Raw genomic sequence first — 17,664 nt, 5'->3', positions numbered from 1 at the left:
CCGAAATTAACTGGGCCCCAGGGAGAGCTAGATCAGAGCCGATGTCCCCTGAGAACACTTACCACAGGGGCCCCCCACGCTTGTTACAGCAAGGCAGGGGCCACCAGGGGCCACTAAGGGCTACACTTCACAAATCTGAGCTCAATTCAATGTGCCGTTTAAAGAGGACGGCTGGGGATGAAACGTCTGCAATTATTTAAGTCTTACACAAAACTTCAGCCTTAGACAGAGCCAATGGATTTATAACCAGATCAGATATGTTTAAGATCAATAAAATAAAAATCATAATAACATATTCCTTTTTTAATTACATTTATATTTTAAAGGCCAAACCAACAAGCAGGTTTAGGGTAAAACAACCAAATCTTTGGTAATGAGGGAATTCGTGTGTACTAGGAGTCTTTGAATGACACAAACACCACCCATTGCTGGAGAGTCAACAGCATAGGCACATGTCTAGTATAAAGTCACAGCTAGTCATATCACATCTAATCCAATATCAAGAAAACTAAAAGTCTACCCTCTAAATGAGCTCACTCAGGGAGATGAGCACATGATTTGAAATATGTTTTTTTTGGTTGAAAAGACAACAAATTTTGCTCACTGGGTGGAACTGGGAGCCTCACGTGCCTCCGTCTCATGTCCTCTCCCCACCCCCCGTCTCATGTCCTCTCCCCACCACCCCGTCTCATGTCCTCTCCCCACCCCCCCCGTCTCATGTCCTCTCCCCCACCCCCCGTCTCATGTCCTCTCCCCACCCCCCGTCTCATGTCCTCTCCCCACCCCCCGTCTCATGTCCTCTCCCCACCCCCCGTCTCATGTCCTCTCCCCACCCCCCGTCTCATGTCCTCTCCCCACCCCCCGTCTCATGTCCTCTCCCCAACCCCTGTCTAATGTCCCACATAAGGAGGGGAGTGCAGAAGACGTGAGAGGGACCGATTGGGAGGGGAATGTAGTAGGGTTTGATGAGTCCCGGTTCACTCATGGAAGAGCAGCATCCATTCTTGTGTACTGCAAACATTTAGAAAGAAGATCAAGAGACATTTTAAAAACTAGACATCTAGATTTACACATTTATTTTTTCAGCACGAGGGGAGTTATGTTTTTGAGTGAACCCTCTAAACTTGTATTATATGGGGTGGCTGGGTAGCCTAGTGGTTAGAGCGTTGGACTAGTAACCGAAAGGTTTCAAGTTCGAGATCCCTGAGCTGACAAGGTACAAATCTGTTGTTCTGCCCCTGAACAGGCAGTTAACCCACTGTTCCTAGGCCGTCATTGAAAATAAGAATTTGTTTTTAACTGACTTGCCTACGTAAGTAAAGGTAAAATAAAAAAATATACCATTGAGGAGATGTTTTGATCCAAAGCAATTTATAGTCATATGATTACATAATTGAAAAATTGGGAATCGAATCCATAATCGTAGTGTTGAAAGCCCTACTCTCTACCAACTGAACCACACAGGACCACATACCCTTTTTAATTATGTAGGGCCTTATAATGTGTAGGGAATAGGGATGCATAGAGAACCTTGAACGAACGAGAAATGTCCTAACCATTCCTTTTTGTTAGTTTAAAGTACAATAGTAGTAACCTCAAGTATCCTCCATATGGTGAAACAATGTCCCAATAGCTTTTGAAAGAGAATACAGAGTTAGCTCTCTCTGACAGTGAATGTATTCTGTTTCAGGGGCAGCATGATGTCTTTAAGTGTGTATCTTTCTCTCTAAATGGCAGCAGCAGAAAATGAAAACTGAGAATGTGAAATTACATAATTTAAGCAGAGATGTAAAACTTTTTTTTTTAAATTCTCTCTCTAGAGATCTATATTAAATATTGTAAATCTAAATGGAAAACCTTTTTTTAAGGAGGTTTTGCCACTCTTTTACCTCAACCAAGTTTTCATAAAGCTGTTTTCTTCTTTTTTTAAACATCTCATGCTGGGGAAGGAGGGGAAATTCTCTCTCTCTCTCTCTCTCTCTCTGTCTCTCTCTCTGTCTCTCTCTCTCTCTCTGTCTCTCTCTCTGTCTCTGTCTCTCTCTCTCTCTCTCTCTCTCCCTCTGTGTTGTGTGTCTAATTAAAAGCACTTACAGTTGTTTCTCATTCAAGGTTGAAATGACAGTTATTTCGGTCACCCCGCTCTTCATAGTGAGCTAATCGGATCATTTTTCAATCACTGCTTCTCTTAATGAAGTGTTGAGAGCCCGCATGTCTGTGGGCCTGAAGTGTTTTCAGGGGTGCGTGTGTGCTTGTGAGTGTTTGTGCATTTCGCTGTGTGTGTTTGGGGGAGGCGCCTGCTATGAGTGGCTCGGGAATGGAATGGGGCTGTCAATGTTTGTCAGGCGCTGAGGTAGGTGTGGCAGTGAGTCTATTGCAGGAGGGTGGGGGGTGCTAGCGCTGGATTAGTGTGAACAAAGACAGGGATACGGGGGAGAGAGAGAGATGGTAGGCCCAATCATTCCATAAAGAGATGAACCACTCCTGATCTGTTGCTGCCGCATTATATCAGCTTCCACAGACTCAAGACACTACAGTTCTGTCAGAGCATTGACACAAACAATGACTAGAAAATATAGAATTGACTGTACATTTCTTCAACTGCCCTCACGCTCCAGGAACAAGACCACATAACATAGAAAGTAGACCACAACACAAACAGGTCCCTTTAATAGAATTGTACCTGCACGCTGTCCCCAGGACACAGCACACAACCAGTGTATCAGCATCAGCGAGAATGTTAATACTGCCAAAGGGGCGGCAAAACGAATAGCAGAGACATTAAGAAAATGATCCACGGGCTGATATGTTTCCTATAGACGGTGAACTCAACAGAATTGCCATATTTATCATACTCAGAGAGATCCCAACCTCCTGTCCTTCTCCTCTCGCTCTCCCGTCTGCCCCCACAGAGTGATGGAAGGAGAGGGAGGATAGCCGCCCTTCCACCTCCCCCTTGCCCTCCACCGGCCCTCTGCCCTTTTCCGGCTCGCCAATTAAGCTGCAGCGGCAGGTTTCCATCAGCCGTCTGCCCGTCGTCTCCAACGGACTCAGGCGAACAGGGCCTGTCAGGAAATGAACTCATCACTCGGTGACAGCTGCTAATTTCTCCCTCTTCCATGTCACACACACGGCCTGCTGTAGCTAATAATGAGCCACCCGTCTCTGATTAGGAAGCCGCACAGGGTGGAGAGAGTGAGACACACGCCGCGCGCATGCACATACACAAGCATATTACACGTACACACACGCGCACTGCGATACACACATAAAAACCCACACACCATGATGATTCACGTCGTATGATTGTGTTAACTGGGAGGAGAAAGCGCGAAAGGAGACAGCTAGGATTGCAGGTTTTAGCTGAGGCAGGGCTGCTATAGTTCTGTGTAGCAGAGAGACATACAGTAGGCCATGTGAAATTACAGGCTCACCTTCCGACAGTGGTTATGAGGGGGGGGGGTCTCTGCTGCTGCTCTTCTGCTCACCTCGCTCAATCCAGCTGTAATCCTCTCAGTCCACAACTCTATCTCTTTCTCGCTGACACACACACACACACACACACCTGGCTGTGTTACATTAAACAGATGATCTCCTGGTGGCCCCTGTGTGAAAGCCAGTCTTCGTCATTGTGTTCATAGCCGTCATTCTTGGCTCCCACTCACTCAATCAGAGCCTGTACTACTACGAGGCTGTACTACGGCCCTAAGTGAATATTGATTCCCTCTTCCAGCTCTTGAATACTGTAGGGAGAAAGAATGTGTGTGTTCAACACAATGGAGGGAGAGAATAGGGGGCTGGCCGAGGGAGAGGCGGATTTATGATCAGGACGATGCTGATCATGATGACGGTAATGACGGTGATAATGACAATGGTGATGATCATGATGATGGTGATTGGAAACACACTTGGTCAAAGCTCCTATGTCAGTTGATGCATGTACGTTCATGTGGTTGATGTGAATAGGAGATTGTAACACTGTCATAGAAAACTTGAGGTGAACTAGCAACCCTCCAAAAATGAAGACTGAGCTTTATTGTCATTAGTCAAACGCAAGTCTCATTGCAATTTCATTTACAGAAACATGTATTTACAATAACCAATGGAAAAAAATACTTAGCAACTTTAATTGAATTATGATTATCAGAAACTCACTAAATGTTGTGTCATCACCAAGCTATTCTGTCAAACGCATGTTTCTGTGGCAATCCAATTCATTTGTCCTATTTTGACGGTCAAAGACACTCACTATGAGAGAACTTAATAATGATGCAAAACAATGTCAGCACCGTGACATTTTGAGAACATCCTGAAAAACAGGTGGACTGCCCCTGGATTCAGACCAATCAGCGTTCTGACCATATTTAGGAATTGCTGAAAACAAAGCCAATCAGTGGACTGCCCCTGGATTTAGACCAATCAGCAGCATGGATATTTTCGATGTCCAAAATGCTATTGGTCCTAAATTCAGCAAGGTATGAAAGCAAGGTGTCTGTTATCAAAACAGATCCATTAATGTACCTTTTTAAATAAACAAACCAAAAATAATAATTTAACTTACAATTGCAAACTAATTCACTACTTAAAGGAAAACTAGAACTCTATAGATGTGAATGTTATCCTGAGTTGATCATTGCAAAACGGAGATAAAGCTATGTAAAAAAAAAAAACATGACATTTTCAATGAAAGAGACAAAGAGGAAGACTCTTAGGGGCTTTAAGCTGGACATTTGGTCTTCACACAGGGAAAGTCTCAACTGCATTCTCTCCCCTCGCCTCCTTCTCCAACCCAATGGATGAAAAGGTCAGACAGAGGTCACTCCCCTATAACTTCTTATCCAACGGGTTTTGAGAAGGAGGTGAGGAGAGGACTCGAGGAATCAAGGAAATCCAGATGAGATTCTCGCCACGGTCACTGACTAGTCCACCTCCACCTTCTCCAGAACCACATTGTGTGGCGTTCCATCCAGGTAGTAGACCATCCTCTCCCCAGCCTGGCCTTCTGAAAGTCCCTCGCTCTGCTGGTCGTCCTCCCCTCCCTGGTGCTGGGTGTACATGGTCCCCTCCACCTGGAGGGTGTTGTCATCCAACTCCGTCACGATGTAGTGGGTCCCTTCATCGTTGACGATCACCTGCGTCAGCCCCTCCTTCATCAGATGGCTGGCTGCAAACTGCAGAACCTCCTGGACCACCTGCTCCTCCTGCACCTGCTGCTCCTCCCACACCTCCTCCTCCGTCTTCACCTCCACCTCCTCCTCTTCCTCCACCACCTCTGACACAACTTCCTGGGTCATGACCTCTTGGCTGTCCTCTTCCTGCTGGCCCATCTCGCTGACGGCACTGAGGAGGGCATCCAGAGCCGTGGATGACTCCGACACCATGTGGTGGTGCGTCGCCCCTCCCCCGTGACCCCTGTGACCTCCGGCTGCAGACCCGCCGGACTCCAGCAGGACGTACCGGGTGGTGCCTCCGGCCAGGTGATGGGCCCCGCCTGCAGACACCTCCCTCCCCGAGGAGATGACCTGGCCGTCCTCGGTGATGTGGAGCACCTCGGCCACCTGGCCCGCCATGGCCAGGTCTCGCAGGGTGGCAGCGGCTGACTCTTCCAGGGCCTGGTCGAAGGCCATCTCCCCACTGCCGTAACCCTGGATGATGATCACCTGCTGGACACCCTCCTGGCCCTCCAGCCCCTCCATGGAGCCCACCCTCCGCACTGGGAAGGCCCCGTCAAACGCTGTGTCAACCTCCACGAACGTGGCTCCCTGGCCCTTTAGACGACACTCGAACGACTTGGACACGATACCTGGGAAAAACACAGATTATGGAGCAGCGTTAATGGCAAAGCTGTATGACGTTAGTAGACATTTTGAGTTATTAGGACTATACTTATAGCACCAATGACCATTCATTCTTGTGGAAAAAAAGATACTAGGTGTTGTCCAATGACTATTGGCTATTCTGTAACCCCGCCCTCGTGTCTTCAATCAGGGTTGTTGGGAAAATGCTTTGTTCAAAGAAAACATTGTACTGTCATGTCTTTGTACTCCCTGACAGCCATGCAGCCAAAACATGTCAGATTTAGACATGTTGGTTCCATTGAACATGCCATACAAATAAAGGCATTTGTATGCCTTGGTCCTCCTTTCTTTTTAATGTCCATTCATTCTATTGGCCAGGGACATGCTGTCTCTCTATTTTGTCTTTATTCCTTTTTAAATCAAGTTCTACAGGGCACTGGCAAAGCTGACGCAATAACAGAGCCTAACATAAAAAAAATATATATCTATATAGAAATCCTCCGTTAACTTGATATGAAAAATAATCTAGCGTGCATATCTTTTTTTTTAAATGGACACACAAATTCATTTTTCATTTCAAAAAAATATCAAGGTATTCAAATGGGTGACAAGAAGTGGTGAGACGTCAGACGGTGCTAATTGATCCACACCATGCCCTGTGGCAGACCACAGGTTGCTATGGAGTTGCCAAGGCGATGGGAATGGTGTTAGAAATGGCATTGTTTAAGGCTGAGAGCAGCTCAGAGGATTCAGACATGCATAATCTATCCAGAGAAAAGGATTTGGAGAGGAACAGGTGACACTCGCTCACATACGCACACAAACACACACACACACACACCAAACCTGGGTCAAATATTTTCTAGGCAGGGGTGCTTGGTTCCATTGTACCGGGTTAAATGTAAATCAGAAAACAAGGTATTTGAAAGAATCTGACCCAGGTTTGCTTCACACACGCAACAATAAACTCCTCAATCATTTTTTTCTCACCGTCATTTCGGTTTTTATTTGATTTAACTATTATTTTACCAGGCAGGTTGACTATTTGATGGCAAAGCTACAAATGGACCTATGATGACCAGTGTACTAATGCACAGTGAACATACTGTAGCTACAGCATCGTCAACTACACCTAATCAAGATCGAGGACAGATCCCAGTGACTAGTGTAACCAATGCTAGTATGTCTGTGTGTCAACAAACTGACCAGTGGTCAGTTCTTCATAATCACTACTCCTATCACCCTCTGCCTAATAGCAGCCCATCTCCATCCTCCACTGATATGCCTTCACAAAATAGCCCCCATCTTCACACAACCCCCCGCCAATGATTTCATGGGAAATTAGTATGATGACACAATAGGAAACATAGCAAATAGCAAATCTCCACAATTCAGAGTGAACACATTTAAAAGCCATAGTCATAAATACTTCAGTAGGAAACACTGTGGACAGTCTATAGAACAAGTGCTGCAAAGGCTAGGGCGCCAGTCCCTCTGTATGGGCGGCTGACATTTAGGATAGCAGAGGTTGCCTGTTTACTGAGACCCACTGGCCACTGCTAACGGATTATGCCGACGCTGAACTGCTAAGAGCCGAGAGGCCGACAGGAGGGGACAATAACTCGCTGCTGTGATGTTTTTACACATTACCATAAAACGAGTGTGTATGTGTACGCGAGTGTGTGTGTGTGTGTGTGTGTGCGCTTATGTGTGTGGCGGGCTATAGGAGGCATCGCTAGCGTGTGTCACATTATCTGTGGGGTGCTGTCTGCTGGGCCTAAGGCAGCAGCCTGCCTGCCCGCTGAGGTTTATGGGGTGTCGCTCAGTCGTGGCCCGGTGCGAATCAAGTTAATGTTGCACATCCCATCTCTTCACTTGCTCCCGGTGGAAGAACAACATTTGAACAGCGTGATTGGGGCCCGGCGAGAGGCTGATGCGTGTTTTAATATGTGTTTTGAGTGTTCTGAGTGACCGATCCCTTTAACAGCGAGTCGTGAGGACAGACCACATTATTTGCAGTGATTTCAAACAAGATGGAGGCTCCGGCGAGAAAAAGATAAAGAAGAAAGAAGCGGAGCGATGGAAGGGAGGCTCTGATGTCATTTCTCCAGACGAGAGTTGGCCTCCCTACAGAGAATGAGGGAAAAGCCACAACAGAGATCGAATGGGGAGAAAATAAAGGATAAGAGAATTATAGTGTCAGCAGCACAGGAGAATGCAAGACGGACAAAACGACAGTCAGTCAGACAGACACACATACACATACAGTGTGCTCGCATACTTAAAGGCCGTGGCAAACGAGAACGTAGTTCGGTTTGTCCATTTTGAGATGCCGTAGGCGGTATACACTTCCTCAAAATAGTCCGAATGAATCGAAGACCATTCAAGAAATCTGTCATTCATTTTTTAAATGTTTTGCCGGAGAGATCTTAGTCAGGCGATTTTACGTCTAACTAGGTACTGTTTGGTGCAGTATTTCTCAAGTGAACAGAATGTGCATGAGGACGAGCCGTCTCTTGTCGAATGACAACAGGCACCAGTGAAGAATTTCTAAAGCCGACCAATCACCGACTTCAGCTTGCGTCGAGGAAAAAAATGGTGCGTCCGAACAGCTGAAAAAAGAAAGAAAGTCCAAAACAACCAATAACGTTAACCTTTTTTATGTCATAATATATGCCCAAACTGTTCCGAACTGTTTCGTCTGGGAAGCATGCGGATGCCTTTAGCCTACCCTATTACCATACAGCCAACAGCTTGGAGTCTTCAGTGTGTACACTACAGATGCAGCTATATATTGATCAGTGGATCAATGCCCCCAGCCAGCACAGCCTGCGGTGTTGGGTAGAGGAGGGGGTCTAAGTGGCATTACTTCAGGAAGGAGAGGGTCGTCGCCTGGGAAGCCGTCAGACGCCACTTACCAGCAGTTAGAGCAAGTAACCTTAACACCGACATGCAGCCCCCATCAATCAATTACACAAGTCAACCTTAACGTTGTCTGAACTGCATTAACACTGAACACGAATCAACCTGGACACAGTGGACAGTCGAACCTGGATTGGACATAAGCATAAGCCAAGCCCAGTCAATTATACTGAATGAAACATGACGGCACAATGACAACACCGTGACAAACACATGGGCTTCAAGATCAATTACTTTCAAACAGAATCCTTTACCATCCTCTTACGTGCCGATTCCGTAAAATCCGAGATATGAAACTGTGGGTGTTTGATTTGTAAGGCCGTTTTCCAGCTGACGCGCAAGCAGGATGGGTGTCGGTGGCGCTGTCGGGGCTTTTGAAGGTGACATAGCTAAGTAGTTCAAGTGTCAGAGAGAGCATGTATCCAGGTCACCACGGATGGGCTGCGGGGGCAGGGCTGGGGGACATGGGGGAGGGTTAGAAGAAGGAAGCCCCCCCCCTCACTACATGGTACAGACGACATGCTTGAACGAAGACCCACTACTACTCCTCCTGTGTCCCTCAAGTCCAGGCTAGGAGAGACGAGGTGGGGACAGTGGGGACCATCAGGTCAGCCGTCTAGGGATGTGTTTCTGTCACCTGCTTTGTTCCAGCTGAAAGGGACTGAGAGGGACCACTGTCACCTTTACAAGCTCTATGAATCAACGCCAGGGAGCGAGAGGGGGAACTGGCCTGGTGACCAAAAAACAAGCAATTACACCAGGACGAGATTGACACTAGGGGGATGAAGAGGAGAGAAAGATGAGAGAAGGATAAGGAGGAGAGAGAGAAGGATGGAGACACACAGCACAGTACACACCCCAAGGACAAACAGCCATACATGGGCACACTGATCTTTCTAGGTCAACCGTATATTCAACAAGTAGCTCAAGAGAGGCACATCAGTTACATTCTCCAAGAATCAATGGGTTTCAATCATTAATTTAAATAATCATAAATAATCATAAAAATCACAGAGTGGGCCTTTAAGGATGTACAGTATATATAGGGCATAGGGCTGACAGTCAAAGGAAGAAGGCATACGACCAGGTTTTGGTTCAGTGTTTGTCACTCACAGTGCATACAGTCAGGTCACTCTCCTCCTCTCTCCTCCCTGAACTCAGCTCCTTTTTTGCTGACTCTCCCCTGGCCAAGACTGGCTGACCCCCTGGTCACCCACGCCTCTGCCACCAGGAGACGGAGGGTGGGAAGAATGTGGAGGGAGGGTGGAGGAGAGGGGTTAACCCTTAATAAAGGTGAGTTTTTTTGTGGGGAAGTGTCCGACCCTTTGTCTCATTCACCTTCCGTATCTGACCACCCAGGAAATGGGCGAGAACTGGACAATTACTTCAGAGGAATCCCAGACACACAGATACACACACACATTTCACAGAGCACTGACTATTGGGTGAATTACAACCAAGGTCCAAGCTGCTTTCTAGCTGAGTTGCCGTTACATTATACATGTACCCTATAAGTCATCATGGGTTCTCTTACACAGCACCGCTGAGAAAGCACACATACAGTTGAAGTCAGAAGTTTACATACACCTTAGCCAAATACATTTAAACTCTGTTTTTCACAATTCCTGACATTTAATCCTAGTAAATATTTCTTGTCTTAGATCTGTTAGGATCACCACTTTATTTTAAGAATGTGAAATGTGAGAATAATAGTAGAGAGAGTGATTTATTTAAGCTTTTATGTCTTTCATCACATTCCCAGTGGGTCAGAGGTTTACATAAACTCAATTAGTATTTGGTAGCATTGCCTTTAAATTGTTTAACTTGGGTCAAACGTTTCGGGTAGTCTTCCACAAGCTTCCCACAATAAGTTGGGTAAATTTTGGCCCATTCCTCCTGACAGTGCTGGTGTAACTGAGTCAGGCTTGAGGTCAGGACCTTGTGATGGCCACTCCAATACCTTGACTTTGTTGTCCTTAATTAAGCCATTTTGCCACAACTTTGGAAGTATACTTGGGGTCATTGTCCATTTGGAAGACCCATTTGTGACCAAGCTTTAACTTCCTGACTGATGTCTTGAGATGTTGTTTCAATATATCCACATCATTTTCCATCCTCATGATACCATCTATTTTGTGAAGTGCACCAGTCCCTCCTGCAGCAAAGTACCCCCACAACATGATACTTCCACCCCCGTGCTTCACATTTGGGATGTTGTTCTTCGGCTTGCAAGCTTCCCCTTTCCCCCCCCAAAATAACTATGGTCATTATGGCCAAACAGTTCTATTTTTGTTTCATCAGATCAGAGGATATTTCTCAAAAAAGTACGATCTTTGTCCCCATGTGTAGTTGCAAACTGTAGTCTGGCTTTTTTATGGCGGTTTTGGAGCAGTGGCTTCTTCTGGGAATGATTTGCACTTGTCGCACCAAAGTACGTTCATCTAGGAGACAGAATGCGTCTCCTTCCCAAGCGGTATGCCGGCTGCGTGGTCCCATGGTGTTTATACTTGCGTACTATTGTTTGTACAGATGAACGTGGTACCTTCAGGCATTTGGAAATTGCTCCAAAGGATGAACCAGACTTGTGGATGTCTACAATTGTTTTTCTGAGGTCTTGGCTGATTTCTTTTGATTTTCCCAAGATGTCAAGCAAAGAGGCACTGAGTTTGAAGGTAGGCCTTGAAATACATCCACAGGTACACCTCCAATTGACTCAAATTATGTCAATTAGCCTATCAGAATCTTCTAAAGCCATGACATCATTTTCTGTAATTTTCCAAGCTGTTTAAAACTCGTTTTTCAACCACTCCACAAATTTCTTGTCAACAAACTATAGTTTTGGCAAGTCGGGTAGGACATCTACTTTGTGCATGACACAAGTAATTTTTCCAACAATTGTTTACAGACAGATTATTTTACTTATAATTCACTGTATCACAATTCCAGTGGGTCAGAAGTTTGTACACACACAACTGTACACGAACATGCACACACTCACACACACACACACAGGCTTCCACTGGGGCATAGCACACTGACTTACAATATCTGTGTTAGTGAGCGTCAGATCGAAGCTTGATAAAGGAGCTGGGATTAGTTAGGCCTGCAGGAGCCTCCGCTCAGAGGACTGACACATGGAACCATCACAAAGAGCCCAACAAGAACAGACTGCTTCAGTCACTCCTCCACTCTCCTTCCTGCCCTTCTCTCACTCTCCCCATTACACCTCTCTCTCACCCCCCCTCTCTCTCTCTCTCTCTCTCTCTACCTCGCCCTATCCAACTCTCGGGAGATGGACCTTTGATTGCTTCCTTAATTAGCCATGTCAGATGGCTCCACCGATTTACTGGTGATGGCTACGTTCGGAAGATAATTACACGCCTTTCCCTTTCTCCGAGCTCTCGCCATTCCTCCCTCCATCCCTGTGTCCCTTCTCTATCTCTCACACTCCCCCACGACTCAATGATTCGTTATGAAATAGAAGCAGATTTTTTCCCCCACGAATCAACCTGGAGGTTTCCACTGTAATTAAGCAGAAAAAGTTTTCTATTTCTTTGTTGCTTTGCTGTGTTGCTTCAGAGAGAAAGAGCGAGAGAGGTGGGGAGAGAGATGGAGAGGGGGGAGAGAGATAGTGATAGAGAGAGGGGGGGGGGGTGAGTGTGGAGGCTACTATAATCTGAAACTCCGATGTCTGTCGACAGATGAAATAGTCAGCCCTCTGCGAGTAATCAAAGATATGAGCCGCTTGCGTCACGTCTAAACCGAAGAAGATAGACGAAGAGAAAGAGAGGAGCGAAAGAAAGAGAGAGAAAATAAATAAAGAGAAAGACAGACAGAAAGAGAGAAACACAGACAGAGACCGAAAGACAGAAACATTTGGCAGCGCAAGGCCTAGCAAAGTCGAGGCAACAGGCCTGACCAAACCTACTGCGTTTACATCCCTGTTGTCACCTCTCGACGACACAACGCTCTATTTACGTTACCTCCAGATCATCCCTGGTCGTATTTACCCAGTATTTACCTAACAGAGGCATTGCGGAGATATTTATCATGGTGAAGGGGCTAAATATAGCGCTGGGGAGACGGTGCGAGGCGACCATGGTGGGAGGTTTCCCTCTAATCTCCATCTGCAAGCTGACAGGCCTAATGAATGCCCCTCATTCAGCTGCACTGCCTGTGTGTATCTGACAGTATAAATATTTAGCAATATCGGAGTCAGCTTGTGATTTTACACAGATGGAGTGATTGATGCCTCTCGGCGGCTGACGCATGCCAAAGACAATCTCCGGTGTAATGTAAACCAGCTCTCTCTCTCTCTCTGCCCTGTCCTCTTTGCCCTGTCCTCCTTGCCCTGTCCTCTCGGCCTCTTCCGCAGCTCGTCTTCTTCTCCCTCTCTCATACTCTCTCTCTCTCTCTCTCTCTCTCCCTCTCTCTCTCTCACTCTCTCTCCTCTTTGCCCTGTCCTCTTTGACCTGTCCTCTCGGCCTCTTCCGCAGCTCGTCTTCTTCTCCCTCTCTCTTCTTCACTCTTTGTCGCTTTTGCAGTTTGCAGCCACCTGAATTTCAATCTCTGTCCTTTCAAGGTACAGCAGGTTTTGGATATGGACTCCAGTCAATAATGAAGGAATGCTTCACAAAACCACTTTAACAGCTTAACCTGTATTTGCCTGTGTGCGTGTGCGTGTGCGTGTGTAGATCTCATATGAACAGATGACAGTGTGGGCAGATTCAAAGGACTTCACACACAGCTGTCACCCAGCCCAGAGAGACAAACCAGACCAGCTCTTCTCTCCCTCTGCTCCCCCAGCTACTGGATCTCTACGTGTGTGCAGGGTCTGTGTGCGTGTGTGTGTGTGTGTGTGCACATTAAATGTATATGTGTGTGTGTGTGTGCGTGCGTGCGCGTGTCTGCGCAGCCACTACAGAGCCAATTAAAGAAGTTGAATACAAGAACACAATTCCAGAACATACATAGGGGACCTTTAAGGGAGGATGTTGAGGGTGCATTGACCTTGTAATTGCCTGTAGAAAAATATGCTCTCCTGGTAATGCCCTTTCTGGCTTTAATTTAAAAACATTGGGGAAATATCTCCTCTTTTTTTGTGTTTTTTTCTTCTTCTTTAAATTGCATTTAGAACTCCAATCTCTAATGCGGCCAATTCCTTTCTTCAGAGAGAAGAGCAGATCTATTCATCGAACTGTCCTTTCTCGAAATTAGCATTGAAATGTGACCGGTTCCACTGCGCCGTCCGGCCTGAGGTTTTCATTCCGGGCGGAGGGAGGAAGTGGCCTTCGTTGCAGTAACTACAGTGTCTTTCAACACTGCTCTCTCCTCGGTTTGAGCTCTACGGATGTTTTTGTTGTTCCTCCGTAATGAGAACAATGACTATTTCTCCTGCTCTCCTTTATCTAGCACTTCTCACTTTGCTTTCTCCTCTGCAAGACGAGTGAAGGTTCCACTGGCCCCCAAATCTAGTCCACACTTTACAAGCCCAACTGGAGGTTGCTGCTCGGATATGGGACTAATTCTAAAAAAGACACAGACAAAGAAATCCCAGAAGTCCCAGTTTCAACTCTGTCTTCCCACGTAGAGTAGTGTTGTCGACTAGCTGGCTGGCTGCTGTGGTATTTTAACCCCTATAAAGTGTCTTTTTGGCACAGTGATTTGTGACTATGTGGCTGTGTGTGTGCATGCGTACACATATTTGCTTGCGTGTGAGTGTCCGATCGTGCGAGCGTGTAGGTATCGGGCCTTATTCCTGCCTCCCCGACCCTCCCTCAGCTCCATGCAGCCGATGAGGAATGAACCATCCGAGGCCTCCATTTCTCTTCCCCCCGTGGCTGAGTCTTACTTACCCTAATGATGTATAATAGCCTGCAACTGCACTTAACCTGGGTCCTAGCATGGCAGAGACCGAGTGGGAAATCCTCGCTGATTACAATGTTTACCACAGGGAAGGAAACAACCCGTCAACTCAGAGAAATGAGGGACGTTCAAAATCACACTCAATCAAATCCAATCGATTAACACCGACAGAGATAACCCTCCCATTTCAGCCTTCACCTTAGTAACCGGCAGTAAAACTTTGACGGAACAGATGCAAAACCGGTTCCTTCATTTGTTACACGTCTCATCAAAGCGCCTGGATCGCATTCATTAGGAAACACTGTTTCAGAACTTTGGACATGGCGACGGTGAATAATAATACAAGCCACATGACACGGCTATGGAAGTCTGTAAGGTGGGAGAGAGGAGTGCAGGCGCCAGGCAGGGGGTCACCACCCATCACTCAGGTCAACCACACACACACACACACACACCACACACACACACCACACACACACACACACTAGTGTTGGACGACGGACTATGTGTTCTCTCGTAAAACCTGCAGTCCTCAGCGCCAGTCCATCGTGCCTTAGAGGAAGCGGGTCAGTCTGAGGCCTGGTGGCACTTAGGCCTGCTCTCCAAAAAACACTCACAGCCGGAGAGGAAGAGGAGAAGCGGAGAGAAGGAGATGAGATGTGAGGAGACGAGTAGGAGGGGAAGAGGAGTCGTGCAGAAGACGAGAGGAGAGCAGAAGAGGAGAGGAAGAGGAGAAGCGGAGAAGGAGAGATGTGTAGGCAGAAAGAGTAGAGAAGAGGAAGCATTATTTAATTATTGAAGGTGTAGAGGATAAATCGTCCGTGGAGATGCCACAGTGTCGTCTGCGGCTAGACCACAGACGGTCCACCACACAGCCAGGCTGGCGTGACGAGGGCAGGCTTTGACTCGCTGACGTTGTTAAAACAAGCTCTCCGTCAGCTTTCCTGCAAAATATGTTTACCTCGGGCCGGGACGGATAGAGAGAGAGGGCGAGAAAGAGAGTTAGACAGAGGGAGAGAGACAGGGAGGGACAGGGTGAGGGAGGACAGAGATGAGAGAGTGATTTAAAGGTGGGAGAGTGGAGAAAGAGAGAGAGAAAGAGAGATTGGAGACTGTGCTGACAGTACAGGAATAAATACTGCGACTCCGCCAATTCCCAATTAAGTGTCCTCTTATTTCCACATAACGAGCGCCTCTGTTATTGTGTTTTCCTTTGTAGTGCTCAGGCTTTGTTTGGCTAATTTTGTAATGAGAGAAAGAGTGAGAATGAGAGAGAGAGAGAGAGAGAGAGAGAGAGAGAGAGAGAGAGAGGCAAACAAAAACTACTATCTGCCTCGTGTTGGTCACACAGTAGCACTGTTTAGTCACACAACCCTCAGAGGTGATCAGTAGCCCGAAAGAAAAGATTAAATGTTGGAAGAGCAGAAGCATTACAAAGCTGGAGAGAACACCAAATAAACAGTTGGTAAAATGAAAACGGCTACATGTTTCCATACAGGGTGCAAACGAGTCAACCAACAATTACTGATGTTTATCTGTCAAATAAAAGAGACAGATTATCTGTACACGCATGAAGACATATATAATCGTTCCTGCTTTTCCTTCCAGCAGAAAGATGTTCACCGTAACACATTTCATTTCCATGATTATTTCTGTATCTCTTTTAAAGATAGGAAAGGACCCTTTCTCTCTTCCCCCGCCCCCTCGTCTGAAAGGTAGGCTTGCTAGAGATGTGTGTGTGTTCGCCCAACCGTCCGTGTTTGTGTGTGTGTTTATGCCTATGAGCGTGTGTGTGCCTGCTTGAGTCCGTGAGTGTGTGTGTGCATTGAATCTTGTGGGGCTCTACCTTTGTTGGGGCGTTCCACTACTAGCCAAGGGGGGGCAGCCGGTCTTATTAACACCATCAGTCTGAGTCATTACAGGGGAGCCTGGTTTGGGCAGGTGCTATGAGAGAGTGTACCCGTTACAAACGACCACAGGAACCTCTCTGGAACTCCGGCCCCCACCATCTCTCCTCTCTCCCTATCAGACACCTCAACGCACCCAGGCCCATATCTCTAACTCTACAGCCCCTCACGTCCCCAAAAGGGACGAGGGCGTCTACTTGTTATCCAGTGGGTTACTAGCCCACTCTGTCTGTCCGCGGTGGTTTGGTTTGCACTGGGGGGGGGACTGGGACTGGCTCAATCCATCCTGATGACAGCACTGACACAGAGAGGGGAAAGGGGACAGGGCTGAGAGAGAGAAATTGGAGACCAACAAACATAGATACTGGTATGCACACACACAGGCACAATAATAACGTCAGCATAGTGTTTGACCTGGGTGTGACTATTGACAGGTGGATATCTACAACAGCACAGTGGATGGAGATAAAATGGCCACCAGAGTTACATGTAACCAGACAGGTAATAATTCCTGTCTATTACCCAGGCGCCTTTATGGCTCCTCCGATGACACCAAAGATGTGTCAAAGGGGTACATCCCAAATGGCACCCGATTCCCTTCATGGTATGGTCCATAAGGCTCTGGTCAAAAGTAGCGCGCTATATAGAGAATAGGGTCCCATTTAGGACACATCTATACCTTGCCCAATTGTTATGGATTGTGTAACGTGTTCAATTTAGATGTACAAATTGATCGATTGTACTATTGGCAAATCATTTGATGTTAGCAAAAGCAGTGTCTTCATAACATCAAGGACAAGGTCAGTCGGGGAAATTTGAAGTGCATTTCATAGTCATGGTATTTATCAGTGTTCCAAATGTAGTATATCACTCCAAACATCATCCATGTAAGTCACTATCTATACTTCACTTCATACATTATGGGTCTTTTTTCAGAAGAAATAGATGCCATTTTTTCTTGGGAAAAACTAGGCTTCTTCTACTTTGCTTTTTAGGTTTTAATAGTGTGATTAGTTAAGAGTTAACACCAATAAACAAATACACTGACGTCAACCACAAACTGTCCATGTAAGATTGAACCTCAGTTCAGGAAGGTATGCCTCAAATGTGCCTGTCTTCAACAGATACATTTACAGTAGAGCAAAAGTTGAGGAACATTTTGACTATAATACAGG

General features: G+C 46.5%; 1 protein-coding gene across 1 annotated transcript in view; it reads right to left on the bottom strand.

Annotated features, from left to right (window-relative positions):
• Window positions 1–3,880: 3,880 nt before the first annotated feature.
• The window catches only part of LOC112246562 (zinc finger protein 407-like), a 179,201-nt gene continuing 165,417 nt past the window's right edge, over window positions 3,881–17,664 (bottom strand). Inside the window, exon 9 of the mRNA XM_042313230.1 lies at window positions 3,881–5,800. Within this exon, the coding sequence (XP_042169164.1) occupies window positions 4,917–5,800 (884 nt within the window). The 3' untranslated portion in view covers window positions 3,881–4,916. The remainder of the gene's footprint in view (window positions 5,801–17,664) is intronic.

The sequence above is a fragment of the Oncorhynchus tshawytscha genome, linkage group LG03 (genome assembly GCF_018296145.1).
Source record: "Oncorhynchus tshawytscha isolate Ot180627B linkage group LG03, Otsh_v2.0, whole genome shotgun sequence".
In the NCBI taxonomy this organism is placed as follows: Eukaryota; Metazoa; Chordata; class Actinopteri; order Salmoniformes; family Salmonidae; genus Oncorhynchus; species Oncorhynchus tshawytscha.
Note: the sequence above shows the minus strand (reverse complement) of the source record. Positions and strands in the feature narration are given on the sequence as shown.